The sequence below is a fragment of the Pleurodeles waltl genome, chromosome 12 (assembly GCF_031143425.1).
Source record: "Pleurodeles waltl isolate 20211129_DDA chromosome 12, aPleWal1.hap1.20221129, whole genome shotgun sequence".
Lineage (NCBI taxonomy): Eukaryota > Metazoa > Chordata > Amphibia > Caudata > Salamandridae > Pleurodeles > Pleurodeles waltl.
In genome coordinates this window covers 218,513,863-218,531,032 of record NC_090451.1, presented here as the reverse complement: position 1 = coordinate 218,531,032, position 17,170 = coordinate 218,513,863, and the positions used below count along the sequence as shown (strand labels likewise).

The 17,170-nt window shown below is 46.8% G+C and overlaps 1 protein-coding gene across 1 annotated transcript in view; it reads right to left on the bottom strand.

The window, feature by feature from the left end:
• The window catches only part of LOC138266996 (B-cadherin-like), a 125,017-nt gene that overhangs the window by 31,147 nt on the left and 76,700 nt on the right, over window positions 1–17,170 (bottom strand). Inside the window, 4 exon segments of the mRNA XM_069215833.1 lie at window positions 3,725–3,870; window positions 9,848–10,068; window positions 10,070–10,093; window positions 11,208–11,393. Coding sequence (XP_069071934.1) covers window positions 3,725–3,870; window positions 9,848–10,068; window positions 10,070–10,093; window positions 11,208–11,393 — 577 coding nt within the window.

Genomic DNA, 17,170 nt, shown 5'->3' with positions numbered 1-17,170 from the left:
GTGTTATAGTTTAAGTTCTCCATTAACAAATCCATTAAAGTCATCTCCTGAATCTCAGAAAATAATATGAAAAAGATAGTTGGGGGGGTGTTCCGCAGAATTTAGCCTACAAGTATGAATACATTTCCTTTTTATCACCAGGACAAACAAAGTCAAGCAGATTCACGGATGCCACAATTTCTAGGGTTGTAAGCTGGAAACTACGTTCGACCATAGTTACATGAACAGAGGTCCTCTCTTATAGGTCCTTGGGGGGGACAGAGTAATGATTTTAATGATGCTCATTGTTTCATCATTGGCCACTGTAGGGTTTGCCACGCTGGTGCCACGTTGCCTGATCAGCACATTCTAAAAAGGAGTTCCACTGCAGGATCTACCTGTCAGACTGGTGTAGATGGCATTAAAGTAACCAAATGTGGTTACTGTCACCAGGAGGAATAAGATGATCTGAAGTGGAGGGTGTACATGGGCTTTCATATACAACACTTAATAACTCAAAAAGGTGTAAGACACTTGTAAGGAAATGCCTCCTTGGCATGGTTACCCCCTGACTTTTTGCCTTTGCTGATGCTATGTTTTGAATTGAAAGTGTGCTGAGGCCTGATAACCAGGCCCCAGCACCAGTGTTCTTTCCCTAACCTGTACTTTTGATTCCACAATTGGCACACCCTGGCATTCAGATAAGTCCCTTGTAACTGGTACCTCTGGTACCAAGGGCCCTGATGCCAGGGAAGGTCTCTAAGGGCTGCAGCATGTGTTATGCCACCCTAAGAGACCCCTCACTCAGCACAGACACACTGCTTACCAGCTTGTGTGTGCTAGTGACAACAAAATGAGTAAGTCGACATGGCACTCCCCTCAGGGTGCCATGCCAGCCTCTCACTGCCTATGCAGTATAGGTAAGACACCCCTCTAGCAGGCCTTACAGCCCTAAGGCAGGGTGCACTATACCATAGGTGAGGGTACCAGTGCATGAGCACTGTGCCCCTACAGTGTAAGCAAAACCTTAGACATTGTAAGTGCAGGGTAGCCATAAGAGTATATGGTCTGGGAGTCTGTTTTACACGAACTCCACAGCACCATAATGGCTACACTGAAAACTGGGAAGTTTGGTATCAAACTTCTCAGCACAATAAATGCACACTGATGCCAGTGTACATTTTATTGTAAAATACACCACAGAGGGCACCTTAGAGGTGCCCCCTGAAACTTAACCGACTATCTGTGTAGGCTGACTGGTTCCAGCAGCCTGCCACACTAGAGACATGTTGCTGGCCCCATGGGGAGAGTGCCTTTGTCACTCTGAGGCCAGTAACAAAGCCTGCACTGGGTGGAGATGCTAACACCTCCCCCAGGCAGGAGCTGTAACACCTGGCGGTGAGCCTCAAAGGCTCACCCCTTTGTCACAGCCCCGCAGGACACTCCAGCTAGTGGAGTTGCCCGCCCCCTCCGGCCCCGGCCCCCACTTTTGGCGGCAAGGCCGGAGAAAATAATGAGAACAACAAGGAGGAGTCACTGGCCAGTCAGGACAGCCCCTAAGGTGTCCTGAGCTGAGGTGACTAACTTTTAGAAATCCTCCATCTTGCAGATGGAGGATTCCCCCAATAGGATTAGGGATGTGACCCCCTCCCCTTGGGAGGAGGCACAAAGAGGGTGTACCCACCCTCAGGGCTAGTAGCCATTGGCTACTAACCCCCCAGACCTAAACACGCCCTTAAATTTAGTATTTAAGGGCTTCCCTGAACCTAAAGATTTAGATTCCTGCAACAACAAGAAGAAGGACTGCCTAGCTGAAAACCCCTGCAGAGGAAGACCAGAAGACAACAACTGCCTTGGCTCCAGAAACTCACCGGCCTGTCTCCTGCCTTCCAAAGAACTCTGCTCCAGCGACGCCTTCCAAAGGGACCAGCGACCTCTGAATCCTCTGAGGACTGCCCTGCTTCGACGACGACAAGAAACTCCAGAGGACAGCGGACCTGCTCCAAAAAGACTGCAACTTTATCCAAAGGAGCAGCTTTAAAGAACCCTGCAATCTCCCCGCAAGAAGCGTGAGACTTGCAACACTGCACCCGGCGACCCCGACTCGGCTGGTGGAGAACCAACACCTCAGGGAGGACCCCCGGACTACTCTACGACTGTGAGTACCAAAACCTGTCCCCCCTGAGCCCCCACAGCGCCGCCTGCAGAGGGAATCCCGAGGCTTCCCCTGACCGCGACTCTCTGAAACCTAAGTCCCGACGCCCGGAAAAGACCCTGCACCCGCAGCCCCCAGGACCTGAAGGACCGGACTTTCACTGCAGAAGTGACCCCCAGGAGTCCCTCTCCCTTGCCCAAGTGGAGGTTTCCCCGAGGAAGCCCCCCCCTTACCTGCCTGCAGCGCTGAAGAGATCCCTTGATCTCTCATTGACTTCCATTGCGAACCCGACGCTTGTTCTAACACTGCACCCGGCCGCCCCCGCGCCGCTGAGGGTGAAATTTCTGTGTGGGCTTGTGTCCCCCCCGGTGCCCTACAAAACCCCCCTGGTCTGCCCTCCGAAGACGCGGGTACTTACCTGCTGGCAGACTGGAACCGGGGCACCCCCTTCTCTCCATTGAAGCCTATGCGTTTTGGGCACCACTTTGAACTCTACACCTGACCGGCCCGGAGCTGCTGGTGTGGTAACTTTGGGGTTGCTCTGAACCCCCAACGGTGGGCTACCTTGGACCAAGAACTGAACCCTGTAAGTGTCTTACTTACCTGGTAAAACTAACAAAAACTTACCTCCCCCAGGAACTGTGAAAATTGCAGTAAGTGTCCACTTTTAAAATAGCTATTTGTGAATAACTTGAAAAGTATACATGCAATTGAAATGATTCAAAGTTCCTAATGTACTTACCTGCAATACCTTTCAAACAAGATATTACATGTTAAATTTGAACCTGTGGTTCTTAAAATAAACTAAGAAGAGATATTTTTCTATACAAAACCTATTGGCTGGATTTGTCTCTGAGTGTGTGTACCTCATTTATTGTCTATGTGTATGTACAACAAATGCTTAACACTACTCCTTGGATAAGCCTACTGCTCGACCACACTACCACAAAATAGAGCATTAGTATTATCTCTTTTTACCACTATTTTACCTCTAAGGGGAACCCTTCGACTCTGTGCATGCTATTCCTTACTTTGAAATAGCACATACAGAGCCAACTTCCTACAACACTCCATCAACTGCTTACAACTAGCAATTAATAAATAATGTTCCTACTCTGACCGGACAGAACCCCTATTTCCTTCTGGAAGTCTAGCTGACTTAAGTAGGCAAACCTGAGAATAAAGCCTTTTGGGATATTCTAGAAGTCAAAGGAACATATTTGTGGGGGTGGGGGGGAAGCAGATTGCTTTTAGCTTATTAATCATTTTCAGTTCCTAAAAGTCCCCCACCCAAGACATTAACATGTCTTTTTTTCTCTTTAGTTAAAAACTTTTTAATATAAATTCTTGGCTGAGAAAGTGCAGCATTTGCCTGTCCTCTCATATGACATTCAGAAGGAAAGCAATGTTGGAATTTCGCATTCTCTCCTGGATACCCTTAATTGGGTTAATTAATCTAATGAATCTGCCACACCAATCAGAGATTATGATTGAAGGAAAACATTACCTTATCCTTTTATTTTATGAAATATGCATTAACCTAAGACTTTAAACCCCCCCCACCCCCGAAAATCCTCAGGCAAATCATACCATTATCCACTGCCAGAATTTCAACTGTGTAAGTGTCATTCTTCACAAATCTTTTGTCCTCGCGATCTAGGTTACCCTTTCCCGTTAGGATGCCCGTTTCCGGATGAATGTCCAACCATTTAGCAGGGTCATTACCCATGATGTATCTAAACAGGAAATAGTCTGATTTAATTATCTGACAATACTGCAAGGATTATGTAAAACAAATTTAACATTACAACAACAAAAAAAATGGTTCTTTAAGTTTGGGAAGTATCACAAAGTTTGCACCAACACAAAGCAAACTGATTTGTACTTATGAGTTTTTTCCATGGCAAAAGAGGGGACAGGGAGAAATTACATTTGCTTCACAAATCAAATGAAAAAGAGACAAGGTTTGAACCACAGTGACATTTCCTTATGGTTATATAATCATTATAATTTAGCTGAAATATCAGCTATCATAAATGTAGCAATCACTATCAGATAGCACTGTGCTACCTAGTATTATAAGTGTGTCAAGAAAAAAAATATATACCAAATAAACCCCCTCCCCCCCAACTTCCAGTGTAAATGCTATTTGTTCACTTCTTGCAAGTCCAGATTTCTCATGTTTGGGCTCTAGTATATTGCTCTTCAGGTTTCTGACAGTGTATTGTTTCCTGTGCCTTTTTTTTTTTTTTTTACATAGTCCTCTATAAGTGCATACAGCACATTCACCCCAATACTGCTAGATCATCTACTGCTTTTTCATCTCTATTGGCCAGGCTCACCTCATGACACGCCTCTGCCAATGTCCATTCAGTACCATCTTATACTTTCTCTAGGAGTCTTTTTACAAGCACTAGTCCAAGTGATGCAAATTTAGGTCTGGTCCTTTGGTTTTGGACTAATCCTCCATAGACACTGCTTGGAGGATATCTTTAGACTGATTCATGCCACCACCCCTTCCCAGTAACCCTTCAATGCTGTGCAGTTCCATGTAAGGTGCATGAGGATTCAGAGTCTCTGTATCTAGGGTAGGCTGAACTGCATAGGGTAGATTTTTTTTCCAGTTTCAGTGGTGTCACACACGCAATGCACGAAGTTAAAGTTGTTAGGTTTAAACCTACTATTACAAGAAATGCCTTTAAACTAGGTGCATTCCACTCTCCCATTCTCAGTCTGTTAGCTTTTCTTCAACATTTTCTTCCAAAAATCTAGTTTTGTTTTTGCTCTTAATATTTTTAAATGAGACAAAGTAGCACCCCATGTCCAGTTTTAATAGTGACTCAAGGATATATGTGCAATATCATGTGCATTTGGAAAGCCGGCTCAACCCTCGCAAGCTGTTCTCCTCATGAAAAGGTATCAATGTCTTGGTACTGAAGGTCTCCCAAAATGTGGCACCCCCTCCCCCCATTTGAGCAAATGGACATATCCTGTGGTAAATTCCTAAAGGGCTGCAATGCCCATATTCCCAGGTCTCTTCTCTCTAAAAAGCTTCTTTTAACAGCATTCTCCTAATTTTTGCCCTTATGCCTAACAAAGGAAGCAAGTCCGAAGGCAACCTCATGAGTAAGTTCAGTAGTGGCTCATCCTCATGAGTACCCATCAACATTCTTTTTTCCTAATTCGCTTCCGAACAGCGATGCACAGCATGTTGCAAGTGAGTAGCTATATAGAACAATTCCAAGGACCAGCAAAACCCAGCCCCCTTTCTCTTGATGGAGTTTGTGTGCTCACAGATACACTACTCTTCCTGGCCGACAATAAATGTTGCTGTCAATAGGATTTGAATTTTATTTAGACAGTGTGGGAGGAGGATCATTTTCCTTATGGCAACTCTATATATTATATATAAATAAACGAGAGAGAGAGAGAGAGCACGAGAGAGCACGAGAGAGAGAGAGCACGAGAGAGAGAGAGAGAGCACGAGAGAGAGAGAGAGAGCACGAGAGAGAGAGAGAGAGAGCACGAGAGAGAGAGAGAGAGCACGAGAGAGAGAGAGCACGAGAGAGAGAGAGCACGAGAGAGAGAGAGAGAGCACGAGAGAGAGAGAGAGAGCACGAGAGAGAGAGAGAGCACGAGAGAGAGAGAGAGCACGAGAGAGAGAGAGAGCACGAGAGAGAGAGAGAGAGCACGAGAGAGAGAGAGAGAGCACGAGAGAGAGAGAGAGAGCACGAGAGAGAGAGAGAGAGCACGAGAGAGAGAGAGAGAGCACGAGAGAGAGAGAGCACGAGAGAGAGAGAGCACGAGAGAGAGAGAGAGAGCACGAGAGAGAGAGAGAGAGCACGAGAGAGAGAGAGAGAGCACGAGAGAGAGAGAGGAGAGCACGAGAGAGAGAGAGAGCACGAGAGAGAGAGAGAGAGCACGAGAGAGAGAGAGAGAGCACGAGAGAGAGAGAGAGAGCACGAGAGAGAGAGAGAGAGCACGAGAGAGAGAGAGAGGAGCACGAGAGAGAGAGAGAGAGCACGAGAGAGAGAGAGAGAGCACGAGAGAGAGAGAGAGAGCACGAGAGAGAGAGAGAGAGCACGAGAGAGAGAGAGAGAGCACGAGAGAGAGAGAGAGAGCACGAGAGAGAGAGAGAGCACGAGAGAGAGAGAGAGCACGAGAGAGAGAGAGAGAGCACGAGAGAGAGAGAGCACGAGAGAGAGAGAGAGAGCACGAGAGAGAGCACGAGAGAGAGAGAGAGAGCACGAGAGAGAGAGAGAGAGCACGAGAGAGAGAGAGAGCACGAGAGAGAGAGAGAGCACGAGAGAGAGAGAGAGCACGAGAGAGAGAGAGAGAGCACGAGAGAGAGAGCACGAGAGAGAGAGAGAGCACGAGAGAGAGAGAGCACGAGAGAGAGAGAGAGCACGAGAGAGAGAGAGAGCACGAGAGAGAGAGAGCACGAGAGAGAGAGAGCACGAGAGAGAGAGAGCACGAGAGAGAGAGAGCACGAGAGAGAGAGAGCACGAGAGAGAGAGAGCACGAGAGAGAGAGAGCACGAGAGAGAGAGAGCACGAGAGAGAGCACGAGAGAGAGAGAGCACGAGAGAGAGAGAGAGCACGAGAGAGAGAGAGCACGAGAGAGAGAGCACGAGAGAGAGAGAGCACGAGAGAGAGAGAGAGCACGAGAGAGAGAGAGAGCACGAGAGAGAGAGAGAGCACGAGAGAGAGAGAGCACGAGAGAGAGAGAGAGAGAGCACGAGAGAGAGAGAGAACGAGAGAGAGAGAGAACACGAGAGAGAGAGAGAACACGAGAGAGAACACGAGAGAGAACACGAGAGAGAACACGAGAGAGAACACGAGAGAGAGAGAGACTCAATCTTTTAAATTATTCTACCCATATTATTTGCATATTGTTTCTTGTGGGTATGTGCAATCATCATTCCGAAGTATCTAAATGTTTCCCTTTCCGGATTTAGCCAGAGATTCTGTTGATATAAAAACCTTCAACAAGGCTCCAAGTGGAAAAGAACAGAAAATGCTGCAATTTATTTTCAGGTGTGAAATGTTGCTGAAGTGTTCTAATTGAGTTAATAAAAAGACTACCAATGCTGTGGACTGCTTCAGAAATATCATGAATCATCGGGGTGAAGGGAGACTGTAGTATCTCACCCTTCTTCACCTGCTGCAGAGTGCGCCAACTAATTTTTATTGCTAGATGTTCTACCAAAAGGAACAGTCAGCAAGGAATATCCCTGACTGGGACCCCTCTTGTTCCTCCAACTCTTCAAATCAATCCAAATCGGACTCATGTGATGGATTCAACATATAACTAACAAACCTAAACAAACATGTATGTGTAATGCAATGGGTCTCGTGTTTGCTCGAGTCTGAGCTATTAGCACTGTAAACTTCTATCCCGACTTTTCTTGCCACAAACTGAAATTGAAAAGTAAAACAGTTTCACATAAGCGAGTCGACAACTGCCATGAGCGCGAAGCAGACACACAAAGGGAAACACAAGTTCACTTGCAGTGAAACGTATTGGCAAAAGTGCAATTATCCATGTAAAAGGGTCGTTTCATGCAAAGTGCTTGACTACTGCCCAGTGAGATTGTGCTGCCTATGAAATGGAGAAAAAGAAGTCCAAAAACCAGACAGAAAACAAGGAGCCTCGTATGGTTTCAGTAGTTGGCCGGTGCGCTCAAGGTGGGCTAAACACCAGATTAGGCATGGCGTATGCTTGCCTTTCACTAATGAAATCAAGCAAATTTTAAAAAAGTCAAGGCCAAGAACCAACCAAACTGATGGACGTGATATGGGCGTGGTTAAAAGGCCATGGAGAGATTACACCAGGAACAGAACGCTTTACGCGCTCAACCCTAAAAAGTATGGGCCGAAACCCATTAATTTGAACAAGTCCATTTAATACACCCAGTTTAATGTATCAATTGCTTTGTCAATACCTAGGGCCGCATGGGAAGATTCCTTATTACATATGTTCATAGTGTGCAGCAATGTATAGCGACCTGAGACACCCACATTGGTCTTTGTCCACACAGAACTTACAACTTTCAGTAATCCTTTGGAATGTTGGTGTCTAAATTGATTACCATGAGGCGATTATAAAAAGAAAGGCCCTCTGACATCCCAAAATCTGATAAGGATCACAGCAGTTATACCGTCACTCCTGGTAGTATTTTCAGTTTTCTGACCTCATTGGGAGTCAGTTTCTCAGATACCCAGAGCGCCAAGATTTGAAAGAACTTTACTGGAAAATCCATCACTTCCACTTGCTTTTCCTTTTGCCATTGGCTGCACGCACAGTCTTCCTTACTTCACCCAGCTAAAGCTTTATTTCCATTTACTCCTCCAATATCATCTGTTAATTTAGGGGATTTACAGCATTTAGATGGACCTATATAGTGGTCTTGGTCCATAGACCTAGGTTTTTATACAGGCGTTGCTATGGGAGTTTACTTATATCTGCTTGTGTTATCACTGTATACCCTGCTGATGAGGTCAGAGCTAGTACTGAGTGGCATTTAATTCTCTCTCAAGAACCAAGAGTTTAACGAAGGTGATCTCCCCCCTCCAATTAAGTTTTTGCCTGTGCTCTTCTTGTGGATGACCCCTGTCTATCTCTTGGCAGCATGTTAACCTCCACCATTTCAGCACGGGGGGGGGGGGTTTGCAGCTTTGATATTCTGTCCTCCTCCTGCAAATCAATCTGTATCTGCTTTATTATACAGTAAAACCTTGCCTATGCGTTCCCCTGCTTTAAAACAACCTTTATAGCTTCCCATTTGTTTACCCTTAAAGTCTAGGGAATGTTGTGCATGTATCAGCAAGACAAGCGAAGTCCGAGTATCACAGGATTAATTTTCTGAATGGGAATTCGAATCCTACTTCAACCATGGCCATACTCCACTAAAAGTAGGTGCGTGAGCTAACATTGCTCACATGCCGAGCCTGCCTGTATTTTTGGCATTAGGTCAGTCGTGATAAAAATGAGGTCCAGTCTACTATGTGTTTTATGTATAATTGAGTGAAACAGTCCACTGTCCATGTGGTGCATCACTCGCATATCGATACAGCCCTTGTCCACAACATCAGCCAATGCCATTACCATGCTCCACTTTTTTTTTTTTTCTCGCCCCGGGACGGGGAGAAACCTATCACTTTACCCATCTAATACACAGTATATTTCCTACTGTTTGACCTCCAAATTAGAGTCCAAACTAACCCCTGAAGACAGGGTAGGGGGAAGTGGGGGTGGTACCCACACAGCTCCCCTGTCAGTCCAGAGAGGACCACGGCAGCCACAGACTAGACACTTCTCCCCAGCTGCCGTATTTATTTTGAAATGGTCGATCTACTCAGAGGAGCAGTTAAGTAATCAATGTTAACAACGTCAACCTACCTTGATGAGATAGTGGATGTGTTATTTTGCAGCTTGGTATTTCGACCTTCCTATAGTGTTAACATTTAAACGTGAATCAACAACCTATCAGTGATAAGACCTTCCCTTAAATGTTGGAGTTAAAAGGTGGTGATCTCTTTAAAAACCAGACTGATGCCTTTTCTTTCCTTCAGGAAGTGCTGTATGATTACAGTAAATCATCCTTATACCGGACCAACATCCAGAAAACAAAGGCTTGTCCACAGCAGACAACAATCTGGGAATGTTTCTATTGTATAATTCACTGCACCTAGAGATAAAGTTACTTCTTACCCAATCTTCTGGTTCTGCTTTGTGTCTGGGTCCTGTGCTTTAATGGTGGCTATTCTCTGTCCAAATTTCAAGTCTTCGAAGGCTTCCACATTCAAGAGAGGTGGATCGAAAAATGGCGGCTCATTGACATCCTGTACATTGACAGTGACAGTGGCAGTGGAGGTCTGCACACCTGGAACAAAGGGGACCTCGTTCTCCGCAATGATGTAAAGTACATGCTGCCTCCTTTCCCTCGAAATCCAGTCCCTGCAAACGGTCAAGGTTGCATGAAATGATATGGGCTGCTTCTGCAGCGCAGCTTGACAATGGGGGTAGAACACAAAATGGCAGCTGATGGAGTAAGCAGCTGTAACAGGTGAAGCACATAGGGAAAATGACAGGAAGCGCAAGGATGTAAAATTGAATGCGTTGAACAGCAACGGATAGGTGTAAGAGTCAGAGCATCACAATCAAGCCATAAATGGACAGACCTGGTAGATCTGGCCAACTGTCAAGTTAAACAATCTACATGTATTTATTTAGAGATATATATACAAAAATGACGTTATCTTGCACACATTTGCTAGGAAAGCAGAACGCTTTACTATTTATCAAAGACAACAAATCAAGTTAGATTGGTGCGTAATGTATAATTTTGCTAATGATAGGTCAACACTCTTATGTTCTCAACCTATAATGATATAAGCTTGAACTACACATGCAAACCCCTACTATTTAAAGAGATGCCAGTGACTTCCATTCTTAGAAGATTAAACAATTTTAGATTTATTTTTTGGTCACTCCCAAGTAGCAGGTTAACTTTTCTCAAGGTCAGTACCTTTCACTTACTTTATCAAGTTTGATTCAGGTAAAAAGCAGCAAATGCACTATAAAAACAATGTGCAGTACATCATTCTAAAAGCAAAAATTAACTGAAAATATCGCCGATACTGGCTTTGCAAAACCAGGAGACCGATATCGGCAGATCCCTCCAAGATAGAGCCAATGACCTCAGGCTACAACTGTTGGATAGAAGCCAGAGTTTGCATTTCTCAATGCACAGCTGTGCGCTCACCTCGAACTTGGGTTCCAAAGGAAATAAGTCACACATTTGTACTTAGATAGGTTTAAAAGACATTAACAGACAACTTACGCACTGCCCAGTTATTCTCAACACAGACTTCAGTTATAGTGTGCACACAGCCAATATGCCTTAAAGTGTCCTATAACTGTGTGAGCTGATTGAATATTCTTTACACTACATGCAGCCCACAACCACACAGTAGTGAAGAGAACCTAACGCTATTAACTGGGAAGTCTACAAATTAATTTGCTTTGTCTCCTTCAATCACTGAAGTTTTTGTTTCGTTAGTATCAATACCTTTGCCGTTGTCAAGATTCCATCATTGGTTGCTGGGTCAGTTGTGACCTTAAAGAATCCACCCTCGTTTCCTTTTACAATTTTGTAGACTGCGTTCGATGTTTTAGTGTTGGCTTCATCGCTGTCACTCACTGTGAGCCTCTGCACTTCAAACTCTATTTCATTCTCTGGAACAGCTGCTACATACTGCAACAAAAAATGATTTAACTGATCACTATGCTTTCAGGAATAGGTATCTTTGCACATAACAAGCAGACAAGAAGCTTCCTGTATAGTCAAATTTCAAAAGAATATTCCTATTCAGTTCTGCAGTATGTACCACTGACGAGCAACAGGAACCAGTTTCAGAACAAATTTACAAAGCACGTGTAGGAAGGTGGTGTATAATGGCCAGCTATGGTGGTTGTACCTTATAAAAGGTCTAGGCAACCCCAGTTAGTGAGACAGTGTCTAGGAAGCCAGGGCTCTTTAGTGGTAGCTGTGGTGAGCAGCCAAGACTTATCTAAAAGGAGTTTGAAGCACTTGAATACCACAGTAGTCCAACAGTAACTTATAACACATGAAAGGAACCACATTGTGTTGCAACAATAAAGGTACTTTATTACAGTAACCCTGAACTAGATTACTTGTAGGCAGTACCCCAACTGAAGGCAAGTACACACTATAAATACACACGGTAAGTATTCAACAAGCACTGGCAAGAAATAGTCTAAAATAGCTAGGGCCCTTTGGAAGGGGGTGAGGAGGGTGGCAACTATACACTAAGATGATGGAATGCAAAGTCATGGATTAGTTAAAAACTAGAACTCAGGACCTCCCCCCCCCCCCCTCTCCCCCAAGAGGTGAGTACCTAGATGACCCCCAGAGACCAGGAGAGCAGAGGTAAGTTTCTTGCTCTTCGCAAAGACTAACAAGGGGACTTGGAAAAGGAACTTTGCAAGAACAGGACCAGTCCAGTGGGACCCAATGGTGGATTCCAGAAGAGGACCTGCAAAAGAAGGGGACAGAGTCCAGTCCACGCAGGAGTGTCCAGGTGGGTTAGGAGTCACTGCCCACCCTTCTGTGTGTGAAGATACGGGTCGGAGTGGAAAATTAAGATTACCTGTGGAGCCTAGGAGCTGCAGAGAGGTCCCTGAAGTCAATGCGAAGATGCCCCACATCGGGTCACAGACGGGTCAGTGGTTAGGAGGATCAACAAGCCTTGGCAAATCTGGACGGAAGAGGATTTACAGAGAAAAGGACCAGCAGGTCCAGGGTACTCGACCCTTGGAGGAGAGTCCAGGATGACCATCAGCAGTTAGGAGAGCCAGCAGAAACAGATGTAACCCCCTCCCCCCCCCAAAAAAAAAGGCAACCCACTGGCAGCAGGCAAGGTAAGTTGCAGTGAGACCCAGTCAGCACACCTGGAGAGAAGTCCCAAGTCACCGGAGCAGCAGAGGAGAAATTGTCCTTAAAAGGATGAACTGCTGGATACCAGGACTACTTGGAGCCTGAAGATCCCTCGGAGCAGGAGTCAACAAACCTTTGTTGCTGCAAGAGTTGCGGTGCACAGGGATTCTACCCTGCAAGGAGAGACAAGGGCTCACCGTCTCCCAAGATGGACAAAACGCAGACAGGACCAAAAGGACCACTTCAAACAACTACCTGTGTTATAGGACCCACGAAGTTCCTCTGGACAGCAGATCCCAGCAGCCGGATGTCGTTGCCTTAGGTGCCTGTGGATGAAGGGGAGTAACTGCTACTCCAAGGGAGGTTCCTTCTTTGGTGCAGCTGAGGTTTTGCCGACCCCGTAGGATGCACAGCTGCGGAAATGTTGCAATTGCTGAAAGGAGCTGGAGAAACAATGTTGCACGGAGAGGTCTTCAAGAATTGCGGGCTCATTTGGTTCCTATGAAGTCCAGCAATGGTTCCAGAGGCCCAGAGCAGAAGAGGTCGCAAGGGAGTCCCTAAATAGGGGACTTGGTCACTCTGTAGTTACCATCTATCAGAGGGGGGTCACTGACATCAGTCACCTGTTTTGACCAACCAGATGCTCCCAGGGGCCTCTGCCCATCTGGTCTCCAAGGTGGCAAAATTGAGGGGCCACCTGGAGGAGTTCTAGGCACCACCCTAGGGTGGTGATGGGACAGGGAAGTCATCACTCCCCTTTCCTTTGTATGGTTTCACGCCAGAGCAGGGACCACAGGTCCCTGGACTGCTGCAAACCGAATTATGCAAGGAGGGCACCAAACGGACCCTTCAAACCAAGCCGGTGGCATGGGGATGCTAACCCTCCCCAGCGTTGTAACACCTATTTCCAAGGGAGAAGGTGTTGCATTTGCGCCCCCCCCACCTTCTCCCACAGGAAATCCTTTACTCTGCCCTTCCCTGCTTCTGCTCGTCAAGCAGCAGGAGGGCATAAACCTGCCTGAGGGGCTGCAGCAGCGTGGGCTGCTCGCAAAATCCTAGAAGGCCGGTAGGAGCAATACTCAAGGGGCCTCTAAGGAGCCCCCAGAGTGCATAGAATCATGCCACCAATACTGGCATTAGTATTGGGGGGTATGATTCTGACATGTGATACCAAAGATGGACCACAGGTAGTGTTCTGTGGCCGAGACATGGGTAAAATAGCTTCCATGCACTTATGAAGTCTAGTGCATTGGAACTGGAGTTCGTAGGGGCACCTTTGCTCATGCAGACATGCCCTCACATGCAGGAAGCTGCACCCTGCCCTCTGGGCTAAGAGAGCCTACCATAGGGGTGTTTTACAGTGCCCTGGTGTAGTGACCAACAGTGAAAGGGTGCATGCACCTTTTCACGCAGGCCTGCAGACAGTTTGCATGGAATTCCCTGGGTGGCATAATACATGCTGCAGCCCATGGGGGGACCCTTACTGTACCGATGCATTGGGTATTAAGTACCATTTACTAAGTGGGGGTAACCACGCCAAAAAGTGACTTTCCTGCAGCACACACCAGCCAGTTCTAGAGTAGCTAATATACAGCAGATGTGAAACCTTGCTCAGGTGAATAAAAAAAAAAAAAAAAAAAAACCTCCTATGTGGACTGCAGCTACTTACATGCTGAAGCCAGACCTAGAAAAAGTGGCCGCTGTTAATATGCAGGAACAGGAAATTCCCAAAGATCACTCTAGGAACCAGATTGGGTCAATCTGGCATAGGTTGGGTTTTAAGACTTATCCATGAGAGAGCACAATGCTGGAAACCATTATATAGAGGCAGTGAGACAAATGAAGGACTTCAGTATATTCATATTGCTTGTAGTCTTCCTGCCAGATTCCCCACAATCCAATTCATGGGAGGATAAGTAGCTTGCCCAATTAAGATCTGTATCAGCTGACCGGCACCAAGTGAAAAGATAAAGCATTATGTTATACTGATACAATGACCCCGATCAAGTCCTTCTTTGGACGAAACTCATTAGCTGGGCTGCTGTATGTTACAAAGAATCTAATAAAATATGAATGTGACATTACAACATGGCTCTTAACCAATCCCTGGCTGATGAATTTGATGAACTGGGTAAGAAGGAATTTCTTATATAAGTTGTAGGAAGTTGGCTCTGTATATACTATTTCAAAGTAAGAAATAGCATGCAGAGTCCAAGGGTTCCCCTTAAAGGTAAGATAGTGGCAAAAAGAGAATACTAATGCTCTATTTTGTGGTAGTGTGGTAGAGCAGTAGGCTTATCAGAGGGTAGTGTTAAGCATTTGTTGTACACACACAGGCAATAAATGGGGAACACACACTCAGACAATTCCAGGCCAATAGGTTTTTTGTATAGAAAAATATCTTTTCTTAGTTTATTTTAAGAACCACAGGTTGAAGATTTACAAACAATACTTTAAATGAAAGGTATTTCACTTAGAAACTCTAGGAACTTTGAATTAACAAAATAGCATATACAATTTTCACACAAATGACATATAGCTATTTTAAAACTAGACAGTGCAATTTTCAACAGTTCCTGGGGGGAGTAAGAGTTTGTTAGTTTTTGCAGGTAAGTAAACCACCTACAGGGTTCAAGTTTAGGTCCAAGGTAGCCCACCGTTGGGGGTTCAGAGCAACCCCAAAGTTACCACACCAGCAGCTCCGGGCCGGTCAGGTGCAGAGGTCAAAGTGGTGCCCAAAACACATAGGCTTCAATGGAGAAGGGGGTGCCCCGGTTCCAGTCTGCCAGCAGGTAAGTACCCGCGTCTTCGGAGGGCAGACCGGGGGGGGGGGGGGGGGGGGGGGGGGGGGGGGGGGGGGGGGGGGGGAACACAAGTCAGCACAGAAAGTACACCCTCATCAGGACGGGGGTTGCCGGGTGCAGTGTCAAAACAAGCGTTTGGTTCGCAATAGGAATCAATGGGAGACCAAGGGGTCTCTTCAACGATGCAGGCAGGAAAGGGGGGGCTCCTCGGGGTAGCCACCACCTGGGCAAGGGAGAGGGCCACCTGGGGGTCGCTCCTGCACTGGATGTCAGATCCTTCAGGTCCTGGGGGCTGCGGGTGCAGTCTTTACCAGGTGTTGGGTCTTTGAAGCAGGCAGTCGCGGTCAGGGGGGGACCTCGGTATTCCCTCTGCAGGCGTCGCTGTGGGGGCTCAGGGGGGTCAACTCTGGCTACTCACGGTCTTGTAGTCGCCGGGGAGTCCTCCCTGTGGTGTTTGTTCTCCACAAGACGAGCCGGGGGCATCGGGTGCAGAGTGCAAAGTCTCACGCTTCCGGCGGGAAACGTGTGTTTTCAAAGTTGCTTCTTTGTTGCAAAGTCGCAGTCTTTAGGGAACAGAGCCGCTGTCCTCTGGAGTTCTTGGTCCTTCTAGATGCAGGGTAGTCCTCTGAGGCTTCAGAGGTTGCTGGACCCTGGGGAACGCGTCGCTGGAGCAGTGTCTTTAGAAGTGGGGAGACAGGCCGGTAGAGCTCGGGCCAAAGCAGTTGGTGTCACCGTCTTCTCTGCAGGTTTTCAGCTCAGCAGTCCTTTTCTTCCTAGGTTGCAGGAATCTTGCTGTGTTCTGGGAACCCTTAAATACTCGATTTAGGGGTGTGTTTAGGTCTGGGGGGTTAGTAGCCAATGGCTACTAGCCCTGAGGGTGGCTACACCCTCTTTGTGCCTCCTCCCTGAGGGGAGAGGGGGGGCACATCCCTAATCCTATTGGGGGAATCCTCCATCTGCAATATGGAGGATTTCTAAAAGTCAGAGTCACCTCAGCTCAGGACACCTTAGGGGCTGTCCTGACTGGCCAGTGACTCCTCTTTGTTTTTCTCATGATCTCCTCTGGCCTTGCTGCCAAAAGTGGGGCCGTGGCCGAAGGGGGCGGGCAATTCCACTAGCTGGAGTGCCCTGGGGTGCTGTAACAAAGGGGGTGAGCCTTTGAGGCTCACCGCCAGGTGTTACAGTTCCTGTAGGGGGAGGTGAGAAGCACCTCCACCCAGTACAGGCTTTGTTACTAGCCACAGAGTGACAAAGGCACTCTCCCCATGTGTCCAGCAACATGTCTGGTGTGTGGCAGGCTGCTAAAACCAGTCAGCCTACACGGGTAGTCGGTTAAGGTTTCAGGGGGTACCTCTAAGGTGCCCTCTGGGGTGTATGTTACAATAAAATGTACACTGGCATCAGTGTGCATTTATTGTGCTGAGAAGTTTGATACCAAACTTCACAGTTTTCAGTGTAGCCATTATGGTGCTGTGGAGTTCGTGCATGACAGACTCCCAGACCATATACTCTTATGGCTACCCTGCATTTACAATGTCTAAGGTTTTGCTTCGACACTGTAGGGGCATAGTGCTCATGCACTCATCTGTGGTATAGTGCACCCTGCCTTAGGGCTGTAAGGCCTGCTAGAGGGGTGACTGATCTATACCTATAGGCAGTGTGAGGTTGGCATGGCACCCTGAGGGGAGTGCCATTTCGACTTAGTCTTTCTACCCCCCACTAGCACACATAAGCTGGTAAGCAGTGTGTCTGTGCTGACTGAGGGGTCCC